Source organism: Carcharodon carcharias, chromosome 2 (genome assembly GCF_017639515.1).
Source record: "Carcharodon carcharias isolate sCarCar2 chromosome 2, sCarCar2.pri, whole genome shotgun sequence".
Classification (NCBI taxonomy): Eukaryota; Metazoa; Chordata; class Chondrichthyes; order Lamniformes; family Lamnidae; genus Carcharodon; species Carcharodon carcharias.
In genome coordinates this window covers 90,168,566-90,190,159 of record NC_054468.1, presented here as the reverse complement: position 1 = coordinate 90,190,159, position 21,594 = coordinate 90,168,566, and the positions used below count along the sequence as shown (strand labels likewise).

At 44.2% G+C, this 21,594-nt stretch overlaps 1 protein-coding gene across 1 annotated transcript; it reads right to left on the bottom strand.

Annotated features, from left to right (window-relative positions):
• Nucleotides 1–1,277: 1,277 nt before the first annotated feature.
• dusp28 (dual specificity phosphatase 28) lies at nt 1,278–13,251 on the bottom strand. Its single transcript, XM_041179292.1, has 2 exons — nt 12,714–13,251; nt 1,278–3,433 (listed from the first exon to the last, which is right to left on the bottom strand). The coding sequence occupies exons 1-2, from the start codon at nt 13,056–13,058 to the stop codon at nt 3,314–3,316; spliced, it is 465 nt and encodes a 154-aa protein (XP_041035226.1). The 5' UTR covers nt 13,059–13,251; the 3' UTR covers nt 1,278–3,313.
• Between the last annotated feature and the right edge of the window lie 8,343 nt (nt 13,252–21,594).

The window sequence follows — 21,594 nt, the reverse complement described above, 5'->3', positions numbered from 1 at the left end:
CTCTCTGTTTTAACCTCTCTTCTGAAGTCTCTCTGTTTTAACCTCTCTCTCCCAAAGTCTCATTGTTATTAACCCCTCTCTCCCGAAGTCTCGCTGTTTTAACCTCTCTCTTCTGAAGTCTCTCTGTTTTAACCTCTCTCTCTTGAAGTCTCGTTGTCATAACCTCTCTCTCCCAAAGTCTCACTGTTTAAACCTCTCTATCCCAAAGTCTATCTGTTTTAATCTCTCTCCCGCAAAGTCTCCCTGTTTTGACCTCTCTCTCCCAAAATTTCACTATTTTAATCTCTCTCTCCCGAAGTCTCACTGTTTTAACCTCTCTCTCCTGAAACCTCTCTGTTTTAACCTCTTTCTCCTGAGGTCTCATTGTTTTAACCTCTCTCTTCTGAAGTCTCACTGTTTTAACCTCTCTCTCCTGAAGTTTCGTTGTTTTTACCTCTCTCTCGAAGTCTCACTGTGATTTACCCACTCTGTCCCAAAGTGTTGCTGTTTTAACCTCTCTCTCATGAAGTTAAACTGAAGTCCCCGCCACTCTCCACACCCTTTTCAAACTGAAGTCTCCCCGGCTCTCCACACCCTTTTCAAACTGAAGTCTCTCCCGCTCTCCACACCCTTATCAGACTGAAGTCTCTCCCACTCTCCACGCCCTTTTCAAACTGAAGTCTCCCCGGCTCTCCACACCCTTTTCAAACTGAAGTCTCTCCCACTCTCCACACCCTTTTCAAACTGAAGTCTCTCCTGCTCTCCACACCCTTATCAGACTGAAGTCTCTGCCACTCTCCACGCCCTTTTCAAACTGAAGTCTCTCCCACTCTCCACACCCTTTTCAAACTGAAGTCTCTCCCACTCTCCACACCCTTTTCAAACTGAAGTCTCTGCCACTCTCCACGCCCTTTTCAAACTGAAGTCTCTCCCACTCTCTATGCTCTTTTCAAACTGCAGGCTCAGCTGCTCTCCACACCCCTTTCAAACTGAAGGCTCAGCTGCTCGCCGCACCATTTTCAAACTGAAGTCTCCGCTGCTCTACATGCTCTTTTCAAACGGATCATTCAGATGTCTCATTAACATCGAGATCACCCTGCAACACGAAAACGCTGAAAATGTTTAACTACATTGGACGACATGATGGACTGTATCATGCACGTCTGGAAACAGCATGCCAAGCAGAAAAAGATTAAGAGGTTTTTGAGGACCTAACTCTGACATTTTTCAATGCAAATCTCCGGCCAGCCTTTTCCAAGGGCAGGCCATTGTAAGATGTGAACAAATTGAATAAAGACTTTTTCACACATTCACTACTTTACTATGTTTTCATTTGGCATTTGAAGCTGTTGTTTTTGACATAGATTGCATTTATAGGCATATCACATTACTTAGAATAGCATTAATGTGGAATGGGGCCTCCTCATCTATCAGGAAGCTCCACTTAAAAATTTGTGGGCGGATCCCTGGGATTTTATCATTGGGATTTTACTTGTAGTGGAAGAGGTAAGAAGTTTAAATTGTTTTTGAGTCCCACAAAAAAAAATGTTTCAGGAAGGGAAAAGAGCATGATTCTTGATTCAACACAGGGATGAGGAAATGTGTGTAATACTGTGTATTTGGAACATCGGAGAGGAGAGTTCAGTGCATTACCACCATTATATGAAGAATCAAATAGAAAGAGATGAGAAAGGCAGAAAGAGAAAAGACAGATAGGAACTGGAAGATAGGACTGGCATGTGGTTGTCACCTGAGTTTTACTTAGTGATTAATAGGACATGACAACTAGTTGCTAAGATAATCTTTGTTTTAGAAAGGGGAAAATGAATGGCACACTAGTGACAAAAAAATACATTGCATCACTTCTCCAACAACATCAACAACAACTTGTATTTGTAGATCACCTTTAAAGTCATAAAATATCCCAAGGCTCTTTGCAGGGTCATTATAAAACAAAATTTCACATCGAGCCACATAGAGAGATATTAGGTCAGATGATCAAAAGCTTGGTCAAAGAGGCCTTGAAGAAGAAAAATGAGGTGGAGATGGAAAGGTGCAGGGAGGGAATTCCAGAGCTTAGGGCCTAGGTAGCTGAAGGCATACTCACCAATGGTAGAGCAATTAAAATTAGGGATGCATAAGAAGACAGAATTGGAGGTGTGTAGATACCTCAGAGGGTTGGGGAGCTGGAGGAGATTACAGAGATAGGGAGGGGCAAGACCATGTAGGAATTTGAAAGCAAGGATGAGGATTTTTAAATTGAGGCATGGCTTAACTGGGAGCCAATGTAAGTCAGTGAGCACAGAGGTGATGGGTGAAACAGACTTGGTGTGAGTTAGGACACAGGCAGCGGAGTTTGGAATGACCGCAAGTTTATGGCGAGTAGAATGTGGGAGGCTGAACAAGATTGTATTGGAATCGTCAAGTTTAGAGGTAATAAAGACATGGGTGAGGATTTCAGAAAAAGATGAGCTGAGGCAGAGGCAGAGTCCAGGGATGTTAGGGAGGTGGAAAGAGTCAATCTGAGTGACGGTGTTGTCAGCATACATGTGGAAGCTGGTGTGTTTTCAGGTGATGTCGCCAAAGGGCAACATGTAGATGGGGAAGTAGGAGGGTGGCCAAGGATAGATCCTTGGGGGATGCCAAAGGTAACAGTGCAGGAGCAGGAAGAGAAGCCATTGCTATGAATAAATAGATAAGAATGGAACCAGGTGAGAGCAGTCCCACCCACCTGGAGAGGCACTAGGGGAGAATGTCTCTACCTGGTTGAGACAGGTCGAGAAGGATGAGGAGGGATAGTTTACCTTTTTCACAGTCATGTAGGATGTTACATGGGACCTTGATAGGAGCTGTTTCCATATTGTGGTTTTGTGGCAAGACTGAAACCATAATTGAAAGGATTCTAAATGATGTTCTGGGAAAGATCTGTATGGATTTGGGAGGTGACAACACATTCAAGGGCTTTGGAGAGGAAAGGGAGATCGAAGGTGAGCAGTAGTTTGTAATGTTGGAGGGGCCATAGGTCAATATTCTTGAGAACTGTACATATGCAAGCTTTCCACCCTGAAAGTATTGTGTTACTATAGCTCTGTAATGGCACAGGATCTGCAGAAACTCACCACAAAGGATTATAGAACTGCAGTGTCATAATATTCTGTGGCCAGATGAAATTGCTATGAAATCCTCCTTGAAACAGCGAACTCGTGACAAAATAAGGCAAAATAGCTGGCCAACCTACAGTAGCAGTGACATTCAATATAGATTCTCTATAATATCAGTAAAGCAAGTCTCAAGGGAACAGCTCAGTGCAAGTCTGGTGTGCTTCATGATACATTCATCCACTGCTCGAAGAATTAGCTCCAATCTGCCTGGATTGAAGTTCGCCTTCATATCTTTGAAGTTGGACCCAGAAACCCTCATTGGGCTCCACCACTGGCCTGGCTGACTTCACATGCTGCAAAAATAAAACACAGTGGCAGATTTAAAATAAGTCAGTCAGGCTCTCCTTATCCAAAAGGAAACATTGGCTGATGTGATTCTCCTCACTGGCTAAGCTGTTCAGGGGCCAATTGTAATAGTCTCACTTCCACCCCAGAATCAACTAACTCAGGACAGCCCAATGGTCAACTTTTGCTCTTCTAGATAGGTATGGCTCAGCACCATAGAGGGCATTCTGGTTACCCACCAAAAGGCCTGCCAATTCCTAATGGTTCAGGTTCATACTGGAAAATCCAAGCCCTGGGAAAGCAGCAAAAGCCTGAAAGGACAGCCAGAATATAAGGAGTAGCAGTAACCAGAGAGCATGCACATGAAAAATATCAAAGGCCTGAGAGCAGAGTGAGAGTAGCAGAGACCTGAGAACACAGCAAAATAGAGGCCTGAAGGCACAGGGACCTGGGAGAACAGTGAGAGTAGCAGAGGCCTGAGAGCATAGAGAGTGTAGTGGAGGCCTGAGAGAAGAATGAGAATAGTGGAGGCCCAACAGCAGAGCAAGAGTAATAGAGGCCTGAGAGCACAGCAAGAGTAGCAGAGGTCTGAGAGCACAGGGAGTGTAGTGAAGGTCTGAGAGCAGAGAGAGCGTAGTAGAGGCCTGAGACCACAGTGAGAGCGGCAGTGGCCTGAGAGCACAGTGAGAGATAGCAAAGACCTGAGGGCACAAAGAGAGTAAAAGATTCCCAAAAGCACAGTGAGAGGAGTGAGGACAGAGAGCACAACGAGAGCAGTGGTGGCCTGAGAGCACTGCAATATTAGCAGATTCCTGAGAACATAATGGGGATAAATGGAGTAGCAGAGGCAACAAATTGAAAAACAACAAAAAAATCAAGGACTGACACAGAGGGCAGCAGGTAGGTGGTTGGTTTGTCTTTTGTCTGTCTTTTATTTTCTCTCTAAGTTAGAGCAGTTGGTTAAACTATGAAAATTTAGTAAGCTTTAAGAAATTTTTAGTGAGTCTGATGTTTTCATTTTTGATATGTTTAGTGTAAAGAACATATCTTTTTATTTCTATTAGGCTGTGGATTAAAATTACAATGGCTGCAATTTGAAGGATATGTCTACTGCAACAGCGTGAGGGATATATACAATGTTGCTGTCCTGGAACAGAGTGTGCCATGAAAGACAGGATGGTGCCAAGGAGGAGTCTGGTCTAATGGGGAACTGCCTGGCAACAACATTTTAATTGCCCCCTGATTAGGTGACCAGGGTTTGTGTGAGAGCAGTGAAGCAGAATAGCTCCTAGCCTGAAAGGAAAAAGACCTAAAACTCCTCTCTCCTGTGTGTGTAAGGTTCCAGTAATTCTACAATAATAGCTAGCTGGCTTTTTTCCCTCATATCTCTATAACCTGCTCTCTCTCTCTGAAACCCCCTGTCAAGAGCCAAAGGGAAAAATCACTGTTAGAGGCATTGAAAGGCAAGTGCTCAGCCAGTGAACTAAAGACTGAACATGCTAGAAGACCACCTCATGTCATCAACAAAGAACTGAAAGGAGTTTGGAAGCCATTGATCAAATCAACCCATCGAATCCTGTACTCCGGAATTGGTGCAATTGAACTGTTTTATCCCATCGTTAAAATCCATGTTTTTGTGTGTCTTATGTGTCTTGTATGTGTGTGTATTGGGATTTAAGGAGGGCTAGAGTTTAGGTTATAGAGTTAGAAATTAGCAGTTCATATTTCTTTCTTTTGCCACTGGTTAAAGATAATTTGTTCAATAAATAGTTAGTTACTTATTAAATTTACAAACCTGGTGCTTGTATTCTGTTAACCTAAATTAAATGGGTGGTTAATCAAACTTTTCACATTAATTGAGGCTCAGGGAGAAGTGGGGCTGGATATTGCAGTGACTATCCCCAGTGAGTCGTGACATTAGATAGTAGTTCAATAAATAGAGGCATGGCAGGCGATCACAGTTAAATGCACATTCTGTTCCATGTGAGAACTCAAGTGGGCTCATCATATCCCAGAGAAAGAAGTGTCTTTAGCTTGCTGGAGGAGCTCGAGCTCCAGGTTTCAGAGCTTAAGCAGCAGCTGGCATCATTGTGGCACATCCACAAAGCTGAGAACTACCTCAATAGCACATTGTGGAGGTAGCCATCCTGCAGGTTAACAGTGTGCAGGCAGAGAGGAAATGGGTAACCACCAGACAATGAAGGAGAACCAGGCAGTTAGTGCAGGAGCCCCTGAGTTCATCTTACTCCACAGCAGGTTCAGCTGTGCAAGGGGAGGAGGCAGGCCAGGAAAGCAATAGGGACTTCAATAGCTGGTAGAACAGGCAGGCATTTCTGTAGCCACAGGGAACATTCAAGGATGGCGTATTGCCTCCTTGGTGCCAGGATCAAAGATGTCACTGAGCAGCTGCAGAATACCCTGAGCGGGAGGGGTAAACAGCCAAATGTCATGGTCTACATCAGTGTTAATGACTTAGGTAGAAGGAGGGATGAGATTCTGCAGGCAAATTTTACAGAGCTAGGAAAGAAATTAAAAAGTAGGAGCTCGAAGATAGGAAACTCAGTGGACATGTTAGTGAGTAAAGAAATAGGAGGAGACAGCAGATGAGAGATGGTGCAGGATGTAGATTCCTGGGCATTGGAATGTTACTGAGGGTTGAGATCTGTACAAGCCAGAGTGAAGCCATCATCCATGTTATCCAATGTGATCAATTTAACTTGACTTGACCAATGGGAAGCTGACTGGATCTGATCGGCTTGTTATTTTACAGCTCTGGTAGCTATCTCGATTGCTGGTGAAAGCTGTAAGACCCCATTTAGTGGAACATCCATTCCATTGTTCCTGGGCTAGACTGTCTCCATGGTGTGTTCAAGAAGAGGGTGACACTCAATCAATTCAGGGTGAACTCTCACAGTGCCGCTCAGTAAGAGATTTTGCCATCTGCTGTCTACCTCATGAGGATACAAGTCCACTGTAATAAGATGCTGTCAGTTGTTGTATGGATGTGGTGCTAGTTGGGAGGGGTGGGAGGGGGGGGGGTTGCGGAGCTGGCAAGGCCACATTTATTGCCCTGGTAAAGGAAGGATGGACTTATACTTCAACCACTGCAGTTCCCTGTGGTGCTTCCACAACAGTGTCACATAGAAATAATCACCCTTTTGAGAAAAGAAGTTGACCTCTTTGGGGTCAAGTTGATACCTTCAGCAAAGGAAAGACTGAAACTACGGTGATGGATAATCTATTACCCAACCGATGCAGTCCACAGTACTCCAGGACAGTAAGACTGGTTCACTGGTGTGATCTGGAGGAATGTACATATCAGCAGCGATTGAGATTCTTCCCATCCACCACCCAGTCCTGGGTAAGCTGTGTCAGTTTAGTAAACTAAACCCCAGCTGTGCCCAGGCACAGCTTTAGTTTTTGCCAACCTGACCCTAGTTGCTTTGAGCTTAGCTAAGTGTCACATCTTCTTCCAGAGAGAGAAAAAGAGGCCACAAAATTCAATTGGGCCTCAAAACGGGCCTGCTGTGTGATTAAACCAGGCTCGTTGTTTCCGATGCAGACAGCATGTAGACTTTGTGCTACCCATAATCCAGACAATGATAAGTATGCTGTTGAGTGGCTGCATGCCTGAGCAGAGGCACATAATCATGAGAGACTAGCACCAGCTAAAACTCCTTTTAAAGGGAAGGTCATTGTGGCTGAAGCAGGTGCCAGAAGTCATTCTACAATCGACTCTGAACTGAAAGACACTAAAGGCTGAATTTTATGGCACCCCAGGGGGTGGGATGGCAGGCTGGGGGTGGTGATGTAAAATTGCAGTGGCACTGTGCCAATGACCTGCCCACTCCCACCAGCCCCATGGATATTTTGCCAGCAGCGTGGGAGGTGTCTGGAAACCCTCCTACCCAAGGACCAATTGAGGCTCTAAAGTGGTCAATTAATGGTCACTCCCCACCACTGTGATTTTACCTGTAGCTGGAGAGGCCAGTGCCTAGTGTTTAGGTTTCATCTGGTGATGTTGTGACTGTGCTGGGGCCTGGTGGGTGCCTCCTGTTCGGGCACCCTGTACTCATCAGAGACCCCCTCCAGGTTTCCCCACCACCCATGTTTCCCCTCCCTTGTCTTGTAGATCCCAGCCCCCTTACCCCCATCAGCCGGGCCTGCCCCAAGCTGGCCCAGCCAGACCCTGGACTTACCTAAAAGCCTGGCTCCATAGTGTCTCCTCTTTGGATTGCCTGTCATCCCAGCACTGGCCACCGCTCCCAGTGGTGTTGCTGGGACAAGAGAGCTGCTGCGTATATAATTGGACTGCAGCTCCTGGGTGCGGGACTTTCTGTCCAATGGGGGCTGAAGTACCGCCTCAAGCCAATTAACAGCCATTAAAGGCCCTAAAATGGCTGTGGAGTGAACCAGCCAAGTGCAGACAGTCTTGCCACCACTTTTATGCTTGTGGCTGGTGATCTCGTCCCCAATAAAAAATTCAGCCCAAGACTGGACAACAAGGCAGAGATCAGGACCTAAGATTTTCTGTTGTTACACTGGTGGTTTTAGTACAAGTGGTGGAGTAGAAGCAAGAAGTCAACCATCCACAGGGGGAGGGGCAGACAAGCTTTGAGGAAGGCAGTGAGACCAGATGGTGGTGGCGATCAATAGCAGGTGTTTATCCCCATGGTCCTGGATGCAGTGCCACAAGAAGTTCAATGACCTCACACAACTTGTCAAGGTCAGTGAATGTGTCTTCAAATGCCAAATCCCACCAGCTGCCTCACTAGCTTCACATTGTTCAATGTATCACACCCTATCACTCACCTTAGTCATCACAACTCATACCTCACATAGTTGCACCTCATCTTCCGTGTGATTAAACCGTGCCTTAGCACTGCTCCAAGCCTCACACCTGTACCTCACTGCATGCAACACACTGCCAGCTATTCAACCGTGGCAGGCACATCATCCAAACAAATTGCACGGCACTCACTGACCCAATTCTCTCCCTTTTGCAAAACATGATGGCACAAAACCAGAGGCAGCTGGAGTTAACAGGCAGGGCACAGGCACAGATGCATGTTTTATACTGTTGGCCAAAACAATGGTTGCCATCATTGGAGTGGCTATTGTTGAAGCCATAGCCAGAGGCAGTGTTGAAACAATTGAAGATGATGGTACCTGATATCTAATCCTCCTCCTCGTATCCCACCTCCCCCTCATCCCACAATCGCTTCTGATTAATGAGCTGCTGATAGTCAAAACTTGCACCTCTTATTTTCCACTTCTCCCCTCACCACAACTCTACCTTCATGCATTTCTCCTTTCAGTTTCCTAAGAACCGTAACCTGGTCAGGCAGTGGTGGAAGAGAAAGAGGTGGGAGAGCAAAGAGGAAACATCATCACTCACTCTCACACTCACAGCCACAGCTCAGATTCTGACAGCATGTGTTCTTTAGAGGATAGCTTAGATCCAGGGTCTGCACATGGTGAGACAGCAGGCATGGTGGCTAACAGCCAGAGCCGTGGGCAAGAGTAGCACAAGTGCCAGTTTGCATAAGGGCAAAGTTGCACATGAGCTTGCTGCAGAGGACTCAAATGAGAACTTTGTTGGGATGGCCTAGGGAAAACAGCCAATAGGAGTGCACCATGAAATGCTTGGCCCATCGGGAAGCCTGCTAGAAAGCTCAAAGTCAAAGAACATGGGAGGAGTCTAACCTGACACAGGGCTTTGTGCAGAGCTTGGAGCCTATCCTTTCTAGAGTGTAAATGGTGTCAAGCTTCATTTTCAGATTTGTGCACCCAACCATGATGCAGCATCTGAGACTGATGTCTCAGCTTCCATTGCAGCAGAAGCAGAAGCCACCCATAGCCTACATTGGCAGCTCAGACTAAAGTCAGGCAAGGTTAGCTTGCTGTTATGCAGCCTCGAGCTGATTATCACAAATTGTCTACTTTGCACACTATCCCTTCATGTACACTAATGGCCTCACCAAGATTCTGCCCAGCACAGTTCACACCAGCAGTGCGTGTGTGCCACAGATGCCATTTTGGAGGCAAAGTGGCACTTGCAGCACTAAAAAGCCAGGCACTATAGAGCCAAAATTCACAGTCAGAGAATGCACTTTGGATCAGTCAGGTAGAAGCCTTGTCTTTGTTGATATCTTAGCATTTTTTATTACAGACGCTAAACATGGTGATAGATTTCTTCAAGTGTCAGACAAGAGACCAACAAAAAACTGCCTTGTGCTAACCATTTTGGAAATGTTACTCATAATTATAGTTTAAAACAGCATATTAAAGTAACTCAGCAGTAAGAAAGGAAAAGGTTGAACCTAACCTCTGGAGCAATTTAATTTATTTAATGGGTCTAATTGAAGACCCCGTGTCTTTCAGTCCTATTGCTCACAACCCTTCCTCATTGATCTCTGTAAAAGCAATTTGGTCAATAGCATTACATCTGTTGAGAATATCAAGTACAAAAACATTAAACTCTGAAGGAACAAAGTGCAGCTGTCCATTACCCATATTGCTGGAGTGAAACTAAGGCTGCCTGCTGCCCTCTGTTGCTGTAGAAACCATCCCATTAATGTGGGCCAGGTTCCAGGGCAGGAACAGCTGTTTATTATTCCTCTCTAATTTCCTCCCAATCTCTCCTGAAGGTGTTGGCTCATAGCTGGCGTTGGTTTATGCTTGGCATTTCACTTGAATAGCCATTCCCCATGAGCAAGCTTAGACAGTAGGTATTGCTAGGCTGTGCAATCAGAATAACAGAAGAAAGCCATTCAGCCCCTCGAGCCTCCTCTGCCATTCAATTGAACCATTGCTGGCCTGCATGCCATTTCCACGTACCTTCCATTGAGCCACCTGACACCCTTACCTACCAAAAATATCAAACTCAGTCTCAAGAGCTCCAGAACCAGAACTTTCTGAGAGAGTCAGATTTTTGCTTCCTCCTTTCCATCTAAGTAGACTGGTCTCATCCTTAAGATTATGACCTCTCGTTCTTGACACTCCCGTCCCCCACATCAGAGGAAATAGTTTCTCTGAAGCTACCGTATCAAATCCTTTTAACACTTTAAACACCTCGATCAAATCATCCTTTGATCATCTAAACTCAAAGGTGTCATGGAAACCTGGACCTGTCTTCACCCGATGTGTACACATCCATACCATTGAGCAAGGACCATTGGATAGCAATCAGGGTTGCAAAACCCAAGCCAAATGCCAGAAGGTGCCAGGTTCAATCGCCCATGCATACCGAGGTATCTGATCTCAGCCAAGGCTTCTGCAATTGGCCTCAGTGCCCCCAGGCTGGGGTGGGAGAGTTCAGCTCCCACTTCTGATTACCATCCAGTCATTGTTGCTGGAGTCTGAAAGTTTGCGTACAGCAAGCAAAGTCTAAATTGGGCTACATCTGTGTTTTATTACGTGCTTGAATAGCCTTTGATCGCTCACTTGGAGAGCTGCTGCCAGCCATAGGACCGTGTCCCAGAAGCATAGAAACATAGGCATTAAAATTTGGAGTAGTAATAAGCCATTCGGCCCTTCGAGCCTGCTCCACCATTCATTATGATCATGGTTGATCATCCAACTCAGTAGCCTGCTCCCGCTTTCTCCCCATATCCTTTGATCCCTTTCACCCCAAGAGCTATATCTAACTCCTTCTTGAAAACATACAATGTTTTGACCTCAACAACTTTCTGTAGTAGTGAATTCCACAGGCTCACCACTCTCTGGGTGAAGAAATTTCTCCTCATCTCAGTCCTAAATGGTCTATCCCGTATCCTCAGACTGTGACCCCTGGTTCTGGACTCACCCACCATCGGGAACATTCTTCCTCCATCTACCCTGTCTAGTCCTGTTAGAATTTTATAGGTTTCTATTAGATCCCCCCTCATTCTTCTGAACTCCAGCGAATATAATCCTAACTGACTCAATTTCTCCTCATAAATCAACCATGCCATCCCAGGAATCAGTCTGGTAAACATTCACTGAACTCCCTCCAAAGCAAGAACATCCTTCCTCAGATAAGGAGACCAAAACCGCACACAATATTCCAAGTGTGGTCTCGCCAAGGCTCTGTATAATTGCAGCAAGACATCCCTGCTCCTGTACTCGAATTCTCTCACTACGAAGGCCATCATACCATTTACCTTCTTTACCACCTGCATGCTTACCTTCAGTGACTGGTTTACGAGGACACCCAGGTCTCGTTACACATTCCCCTCTCTCAATTTATAGCCATTCAGATAATAATCTGCCTTCCTGTTTTTGCTACCAAAGCGGATAACCTCACATTTATCCACATTGTACTGCATCTGCCATGCATTTGCCCACTCACTCAGCTTGTCCAAATCACACTGAAGCATCTCTGTATCCTCCTCACACACAGCTCACCCTCCCACCCGACTTTGTGTCTTCTGCAAATTTGGAGATATTACATTTAATTCCCTCATCTAAATCATTAATATATATTGTGTATGGCTGGGGTCCCAGCACCGATCCCTGCGGTACCGCACTAGTCACTGCCTGCCATTCTGAAAAAGACCCATTTATTCCTACTCTTTGCAGATCAGAGTGAAATTCATTGGACAGGAATTGGCCTTTTCAGCAAGAAGTAAAGGTAGACCTTTATAAATCGCCGACTATAGACCTCAGCTGAAATATTGTCCGATTCTCAAATCCACACTTCAGGCCAAGGCCTTGGGAAGGGTACAGAGTAGATTTACTTGAATGGTACCTGAGGTGAGGTCTTTCAGTTGTCTGGGGAGAGTAGAGAAGTTCTCCTTAGAGCAGAGAAGCTTAAGGGAAGATTTAATGGAGATGTTCAAAACCACGGGGGTGCAGGGGAGGGGGGTGCTTTGTTAAAGTAGATAGGGATAAACTGTTTCCAGTGGCAGGAGGGTCGGCAACCGGAGGACAGAGATTTAAAGGTTATTTGCAAAAGAACCAGAGGCAAGATGAGGAGAAATCATTTTACTATGATCTGGAATGTGTTTCCTGAAAGGACTGTGGATGCAAATTTGACAGCAAATTTCTAAAGGGAATTGGATAAATACTTGAAAGGGAGCAATTACACTATGGGGTGTGTAGGAGAGCAATCAGCTGGATTCAAAGAGCCAGCACAGGCACATGGGCCGATTGGCCTCCCGCTGTATGATTCTAGGTTGCCCTCGCATTGCAGAATGAGAAAGAGAGGTGAGCCGGCAGTGTAAGCGACGGATGGCGATGGCATTGTCCAATGGAAGTTCCCAGCAGGTTTCACCCTATGGTGAAATCTGTTTACAGCTCACTCACCTCGAACGCTTCCTGGAGGGAGAGGTGCCTGTGCTTCATGAGGTAGGCAGTGCAGATGGCCGCTGACCTGCTGCGGCCGTTCTTGCAGTACACCAGGGTCCTGCCGCCTGCGCTCCCGGTATCCTCGATAGCGTCGGCGCACCTGTCAAAGTACTTGTAGAGATTCTCAGCCGGGTCGTCGAAGACCGGGACCCGCATGATGCTTATCTTCAGCCCTGGGAAGGGCTGCTGCTTTGACACATTGATGCAAAAAGTCACCCCCTCTCTCGAGAGCAGTTCGTCATCGCAGGCCGATCGGGAGTTACTCATCAGCAATGAGTCAGTGAGCTTGCACAGCTGAAGCATTTAACAAGAGAACAAACGGGCGCTGCCAATAAAAAGTGAAGCTGAGTTTTGATGGGAAACTCCGTGGAACGACCTGGCTACTGGAGGTATCAGAACTCAGCCCCTTCGACACTTCACCTTAGTCAAGTAACATTCAATAGCTGCAGAGGGGCGAGCAAATAATGGGGACATTCTTTGCACTTAGAGTGCTTCCCTCTAGAAGCTGCCTTGTACTCCCAGTGAAGTGTGTGTGTGTGTATGTGTGTACTGAATCTGCTATATTTACAGCCTTCATTGCTTGGGAGGCTTCCACCAGGTCCTAATGCCACCTGGTTACGCAACAAGCAGCACAGCATTTTCTATTAAAAGCATACTTCTGTAAGGGAAACATCAAATAAGTAAACATTCTCTGATTCTTTTCTTTGTACCTTTTTTTCTCCTTTTCAATTTTCTAATGCTTTTCAGTATCTCACCCACATAATTATTCATCATGTGCAAACCGGGGTGGTTAGTCTGCTATTTAACAGTGCTTTTTTTCTTTATTCTTTCATGGGATGTGGGTGTCACTGGCAAGGCCAGCATTTGTTGGCCATCCCTAATTGCCCTTGAACCGAGTGGCTTGCTCGGCCATTCCAGGGAGCAGTTAAGAGTCAACCACGTTGCTGTGGGTCTGGGGTCACATGTAGGGAAGACCAGGTAAGGAAGGCAGATTTCTTTCCCCAAAGGACATTAGTGAATATGGGCTTTTATGGTAATCATTGATAGTTTCATGGTCACCATTACTGAACCTAGTTTTCAAATCCAGATTTTTTTAATTGAATTTAAATTCCACCAGATGCCATGTCCTTCAAACTTTAGCCTGGACCTCTGGATTATTAGTCCAGTGACATTATCACTATACCATCATCCCCCTTATAAGGCCAATCTTACCTTCACCTACAGGCACTTTCCATTGGCTAAGTTTCTCCCCCTGTAATACTGTAAGGCCAATTGCAGCCTATTGGCCATGCAGGATGAGATCATCCAGTCTCAGAGGAAAGCCCTACGGGTGAGTAAATCCATCTGCTGTGCACATGAATATTCATGAAGAAAAATTACTGGGAAAGGAGAAGATCTGCAGCCATCTTTGTTGCAGGGACATCACACGCGAGTGGCAAGGCTCTCAATGGAATCTAATCTACCTTCTCACAATTGTGTTCGCAGAAGAAAGGTTGACCAAATGCTTTTTGGGTGAGACAGCAAGGCAATCTTAAATCACAAAGAAAAGGAATAAATTAATTAACGTTATGCTCCCATGATCTCATTGCTGTCCTTTTCGGTTAATGGATTGAAATTTTGACCTCCTCATGTGGGCCAATGGTTGGAGAGAGTGAAAATCAGCTCAGGCACCCATTTCCCCATCGCCAACCGGTGGCTCAGGATTAGGCATGTCTGTGGTGCACTTCATAGTCAAATAATTTGTGTACACTTCCTCTTTAGGCTCTCCCGTGTAAAATGCCAGGTGCTTGAAGTACCAGGGAGCTGCCCAGTTCATCACCCAGGATGAATGAGGAGAGGAGGATATGGCAAAGAAGCAAAAATCACAAATATTATCTCCATGTGAAACAACTGTGAAGGAGATTGTTGGTTATTAGGGCACTCATTAGAATGAGATGGTCAAATACTCCGTAGGATACAATAGTCCCTGTGTTCTTGGGGCCTGTGAAACAGGTGTGAGGGAGTGTTGGCTGGAATACAGCAGTTCAGGCTTGGAATGTGAGGTTTGATTAATACAATGGGGATCTTGCCAGATAGTTTTGGGGCATCAGGGAATATTTCCATTGAACTGCCCCTGAGGAGATTAGAGTAGAATTCATGAAAGAGCAGACTGATCAAAGACTGTGGAAGGAGTAGTCTGAATGGCACATCTTAATCCCTGCCTTCTCATGTTTCTTACGTATATTTGAAACACTGTGAATAAGCACTGATTTTTTCAAGAATGACTACAGCAATGGAACTCTAACACCAAGGAGTTTCTCCATCTGTCATCCCTACTTTCTCTACTGATTCAAAATGATGTGTGGTTTGCCTAACATTCTGACTATGCTGCACCAAACTCGTTAGAGGCCTAATTTAGTGGCATGCATGGCAAAAAATGGAGCACTACTTGGCATGATCAGGACAGGGCTTGTGCATGCCAACACAGTAAGCATTGGGAGGCTATTTTAACGTGAATGGCCCAGTCCTATTTATACCCAGCACTCACATGCACATGTTCCAGTAGGAGGCTTTGGACGGCAATCAAAAGGCTCTATTTTTTTCTCTCCTGCTACCTTAAGTCTGTTGTAGTAATTCTTATTATTGCCCTGGCTACCTCAGCACAGACGGGGGATTGAACCTGTAAAGTTCTGGTGGTTTATTGCTCAAAATCACACAAGGCAGCGCACTGAGCTTTGAAGGGGCATCATAAGTTATTTTCTCAAATCCAATTTTGATCATTCCCTCAAACAGCTGAGCTGCAATTCAGTTGGTAGCACTCCCACCTTTCAGCTAGGAGGTTGTGGGTTCAAGCCCCAGTCCAGAGATTTGAGAACATAATTTAGCGCAGTGCTGAGGGTGAGATGCAGCTTTTCTTAGATATGACGTTAACCCAGGCATCGTCTGCCCTTTCAGGTAAATTAATAGATGCCAAGGTGCCGTTTCGTAGAGGGCAGAGGGGTTTTCCGCAGTGTCCTGGTCAATATTTGCCCCTCATTCAACACCACTAAGACAGATTATCTAGTCATCATCACATTCCTTTTTTGTGGGAGCTTGCTGTGCACAAATTGGGTGCCAAATTTCCTGCATTGCAACAGTAACTACACTTCAGATAAGTATTTCATTGGCTGTAAAGCACTTTGGAGCATTCTGAAGTCATGAAAGGTGCTATACAAATGCAAGTCTTTCTATATCATTTTTCAATCACGCCATTTTACCCCACTCCACAACCTTGCTGTAATTTGTACCATTGTCTTCCTGAAAAATAAAAATTACAACCATTATTAATCGATACATGAATTCACAAGACACAGATCTAACTGTTATTCCATTGCTAGCATAGTCTCTGATGGCAATGATTGTGGCAGATTATAAACATTGAGTAAGCACAGAGATTAGGTTACAGGCATTAAATCACATGTGCTAATAAAATTAAAACAGAAATGCTGGAAATACCTTGCAACCTGGAGGCCTTGTAGAGAGAGAAAAACAGAGTTAATGGAAAACATTAACTGTTTCTCTTTCCATAGATGCTGCCCAACCTGCTGACTGTTTCCAGTATTTTCTATTTTTATTACAGATTATCAACGTCTGCAGTATTTTGCATTTGCTTCAATAGTTACTCCTTGTTTTGGAAATTTTGTGTACATAAAGACAGATGCTAATGCTAAGAAATGGAGTGTGATTCTTTCCCTTTTAGGTATCCAGTGCATTCCAAGATCTCTGCATGCCTCCCATTCTGTGCTTTTGTACATCACTCTCTCCCTTTCCAAGACTCTGGAATTCCCTCCTTAAACCTCTCTATGTCCCTACCTCCCTCTCATTCTTTAAAGCAAACCTCTTTGACCACGTTTTGGTCACCTATCTTAGTATTTCTTTCTTTGGCTCAGGATCAATTTTTTGGTCTGATTACACACCTGTGAAGGGTCTCAGGACATTTCATGATGCTAAGGGAACTAGGTATAAACATGAAATGATCCCAGGTCAGGTAGAAGAAAGGACAATGGAGCTTTCCCCAACACTGTCCCATCAAACATGAACCCCAGTGCAAAACTCTGCCCCCAGAATCAACCCCAACCTCAGAAGTCCCCTCACTAATTCCCCAGTATGAAATTTGGGTTTTGGCACTCTGTGACTCTCTGGGTTTTGTCTATTTTGTGACAGTTAGTGTGCAGGTAAACTGACTCACAAATACTTACAGACCCCTTTAAAATGTGTTCAGCACTCCTGTTGGACTCTGGAGCTTGGATTTAGAGTGTGACACTTGGATGTTTCCAAGATAGAACTGTAAAGATAAAGGAAATCTCTCTCATTTGGACCCAAATAGCGACCCCAGCCAAAAATTGGAAAAAAGGATAAAGTTATGATTGCCAACTGGTCTTCTTGACCTTGTCTCATCACTTCACCCACCCCATTTTAATTTTGACCGAAACAAGACTCCTCTCTGAATTGTTTTACTATTGCTGTTTATAGCCCAAAAGGCTTCTGTCTAATGAATCAATTTTCCAGGTATTTTTATTTTTATTTTTGTTTTGGATTTCCAGCATCTGCAGTTCTTTGCTTTTATCTTTATTTTTAAAGAGTTGCCTGTTATAAGTGTTTGACATAAGCCTGACTATTTGCCACCACATAATGCGACAAGAACATTCAAATCTAATTAGCCAGTAGCTACAATTTGAAAAGGGATATGTCACAAAGTTTGGCTGAAAGCAGTTTGAAAAACAAATGTATTTATGGCCATATCAGACAGTTGGCAGCTGAGGTTAAGTAGAAGAAGGTTACAGAAGTTCAGAGTAGAACTCCATTAGCTAACATCCTGTATATACAAACAGTATGTTCCTGATAAATGCGGAGCAAGAGCTACCAAGAGTGAACCAACACAGGAAGGAGGAAAGAAAGGTACAATGGTGGAATGTAATGGAAATTAAATCAAACATCCGAGAGGGAGATGAGGCCATCTGCACTGCACTGATTCAAGAGGGCGAGAAATAATTCCCTGCAACCTTTGCCAAAGGTACAAGTGTACTGGCAATAGCTAAATGAATTAGACTCATAATGCTATCCAATGGACTCCTCTTCAAAGTCATTAGCTTGTCAGGAAGGACACATTGGTCTTGGAGGAAGTGCGACACAGATTCACCAGAATGACATTGGAGCAAAAAGGGCTAAGTTATGAGATCAAGTTGCAGAAACTTGTCTTGTGTTCCCTTGAATATAGAATATTGATCAAAGTGCTTAAAATTTTTAAAGGGTTCAAGAGGGTCGATGCAGAGAAACTATTTTCTCTCATGGCTGAATCAAGAATTAAGGGACATAATCCTAAAATCAGAGCTCATCACTGGGGAGAGAAATCAGGAAGTTGCTTTTCACAGAAAGTCTGGAATGCTCTGCCACTAAAAGGCTCTGGATGCTAGGACAGCTGAAATTGAAACTAAAATCAATAGAATTTTGTTAGGAAAAGGGGTCAGGAAACATGGAACCAACACAGGAAAATGTATTTGAGGTGCAGATCCAGTGGATATGGGTCAGATAGAAAATAAAATGTTACAAATTTCCAGCCTATTCTCAACACAACTCAACCCACCCACTTCTGGTTCAAATGGAGATGGGACAAGAAGCCGGTGACCAAATCACTCTCAGGAGGCAGACTAGTCATTGGAATCTTTTAGTAGGCTGTCTGCCTCCATTTTAACACAGTTTCAATTTTAAGCACAGCTGTTTATGTTTTCCTGACCTCAGGAATCGCAACAGGTTAAAGGATGTGAGCAAGGCTGGATCCATATGAAAGTGTATTTACAGCACTGCTTGTAGGCCAGGAGGAGCAGTAATCCTTCTTCACGGCCCAAAAGCTTACGTGATTCATACCCCATGATCACTGACCTTTCTGCAATCATTGAAAACTCCAACCTCACTCTACCTATGTCCCCCAAGAGTGATTGAACCCCCAACTACCATGAAACGTTCCTGCTCCCAGGCTTGCAGCACCGCCTTCCTCACCTGATAGGCTACCATGCCTGTCAATCAGACTGACTTAAGATAAAAGCTAAACACTGCATATGCTGGAAATCTGAAACAAAAACAGAAATTGCTGGAAAAACTCAGCAGGTCTAACATTATCTGTGCAGAGAAAAACAGAGTTAATGAAGAGTCATACAGACTCAAAATGTTAATTGTTTTACTCTCCACAGATGCTGCTAGACCTGCTGAGTTTTTCCAGCATTTTCTGTTTTCAATCAGACTGATTGTCAGGTAAGAAACCTGGGGAAAAGATTCTCACTCACCCTGTATTAAATAACCCACACCATGCAGGGAAACCCCTATTTCTGGGACCTTTAGCTCCTCCACTCTAAAACCCCATCCTGGTAAGTTTTGGGACAATGTCCCTAACTTCCAATGCTAGCTGCACATGAACTATAACCTAAATTTACTTGCTAACTTTATGTCAATCTTGCGCATTGAGCATAATAATTTGCAGTAAGTGGATCCCAGCTAAACTGACACATTGGCACTGCCTTTTTAACCTCACATATTAATTGTGCTACTTAATTAAACTGAGTACAATATCACCCTTACTTTGAGTGGAGCCCAGTGAGTTACTGTGATATACTTGAACTGCCTTTGAAACTCAGCTGTTTATTCCATCAATTAATTATATGGATGGATACTTACTCTCCGTACTTGGCAGGAATGGAGCGGGCAAGCATCTAAAATGGAATGGCTCCATTTCCCGCTCCATTCCCACTAGTCTCTGATTTAAACACCATTGGTTTTATGTGCAGTGAGGTGTCCGCTGGATCCAAATGAAGCCTTCATGCATGGATGACCACCAGGGCCTGACCTATGACTTCATTTGAACTTGGATTGCATTTTAAGTTGGGACCGGAAAAGCTCAGGGTGCAGCATTTTGTGCTCCTCAGGGCCCTGAACTAGGGTCTGGGCCTCCTCTACCCCAAGCTCACCCTTCCCCTCCGGCTAGACTGTGCTGAACAACCCTGCTTGTAGGCAAGCCTTCCCTGGGTGCAGCTGGTGCCCTCCAGACACACGAGTTTCCAGCCCCATTGGTCATCCAGCTGCCACTTAACCCAACCCCACCAACGCACAGCCTGCTCAGGGGTTAAAACCTGTTCAGGGTCTTGTATTGTCTAAGTGTTTGACATTAGCTCACTCACAACTGTGTTGTCCCAAGTATGTTAAGAAATAACTTGCCCTTATATAATGCCTTCCATGACCTCATGATGTTCCAAAGTGCTTTGCAACCAATGAAGTGCTTTTTATCGTGTAGTCACTGTTGTAATGTAGGAAATGCAACAACAAAATTGTGCACAGTAGGGTCCCACAAAGACCAATATTGACTGGATAATCTGTTTTAGTGATGTAGATTGCAGGATAGATGCTGGTCAGGATACTGTGGAAACTCTCCTGCTCATCTTTAAAATGGTTGCCACAGGATCTTTTATGTCCCTAAGGAAGGAAATAAAGATGGCGGTTTGGATAGTGCAGCACTCCCTCAGTACCACACTGAGGCATTAACCTGGACTATGTGCACATGCCTCTGCTATCCAACTTGGACCCACCCCTTCTGACTCAGGGGCATGAGTGCCGATTTCCTCCTGATGCAATATAAAAGCACAAAGTTAATCAATCAAGTTTATTATTTTATGGTCTGACTCCCTCTGTGATAACTTCGGAAGAGAGGTTAGCTCATTCACCTAGTTGCTTATATGTGTCCTAATAAGGGTTGGTTGCAATGTAATCTGAACCAGCTGAGGCAAAACAGTTTGGCAAGCTAAAATTCAGGTGTATAGTGCTTCATTAAACATTTTCAGACTGCTCCTTGAAGGGGAATAAAGACGAAGGCTTTCAGGATATGCCTGGTGTTTATTGAAAAATATTTCCTACATGGACAACTGAATCCACTGAATACAAGACGCAAATTATAGGCCTTTGTGTGCTGTGGCCCCCATGTCCACTAACAACTGCACTGAAGCTGTCTACACTCAGTCCACACTGAACCCTTTAGAAACAGCAGATCAAGGAGAAATTCATCCTGTTAGTCAGATATGGATTTGAACAGTGCTGCCAGAGAACATGACTAATATTTGGCTAATTTTGTGACCAACCGCCACTGATTCTGTCTGCTCTTTTTTATATGCTCTTTTAAATTAAACCAATAACATAGGGGGACAGATTAACAAATTGACAAAGGATTAAATGAATAAGTAAATGGGTCAGCCCCTGGAACAAAAAGACAAAACACAAAGGAGCACAAGCCAATCCTTCATTGACACCCACCACCCGAATACATTTAAGCGCTCAATGCATAATTAACATGTGACTCTGTTACTCCTATGCAATCCACTCATCATGACAGTAGAGATGACCACAATGTTCAACATTTATACCAAAAAGAATCAAGAAATATTAAAGAAATATTTACATTTCTACAGTACATTTCACAACCTCTAAGAAAGATTGTGAGAGACATCCATAGCAAATGAGTTAATTCTAATGTTATTAAGGTGCTGACTGTTGTCTCCATCCTGTGTCAGGTTATAAGGCATTTCTATGTTAGAGGTTAAGTTTTAGCAAAGTCAGGTACGGTAGATTTAAACTGATCTCAGTGAGATATTTTTAACTAAGTTTTTCTGTGAGGTACACAAAGAGGGCGCAAATACACAATGCTGTCTGAGTTAAATTCAGGAATAAGACCACCAGTCCTCAAGAGGTTTTTACATCAAACTAAATGAGGCATTTATTAATTTACAACAAGGTATTAAACACATACACATGGCTACAAGTTACTACTATCATAGCTTGTAAC

Bases quoted from the DNA above. Each gene is read 5' to 3' on its own strand.
- dusp28 (XM_041179292.1), bottom strand. From the start codon at position 13,058: ATGCTTCAGCTGTGCAAGCTCACTGACTCATTGCTGATGAGTAACTCC. The intron at 3,434-12,713 runs GTGAGTGAGCTG...TTATTTTTGCAG, and splicing joins CCCTCCAGGAAGCGTTCGAG to CATGTGAAGTCAGCCAGGCC.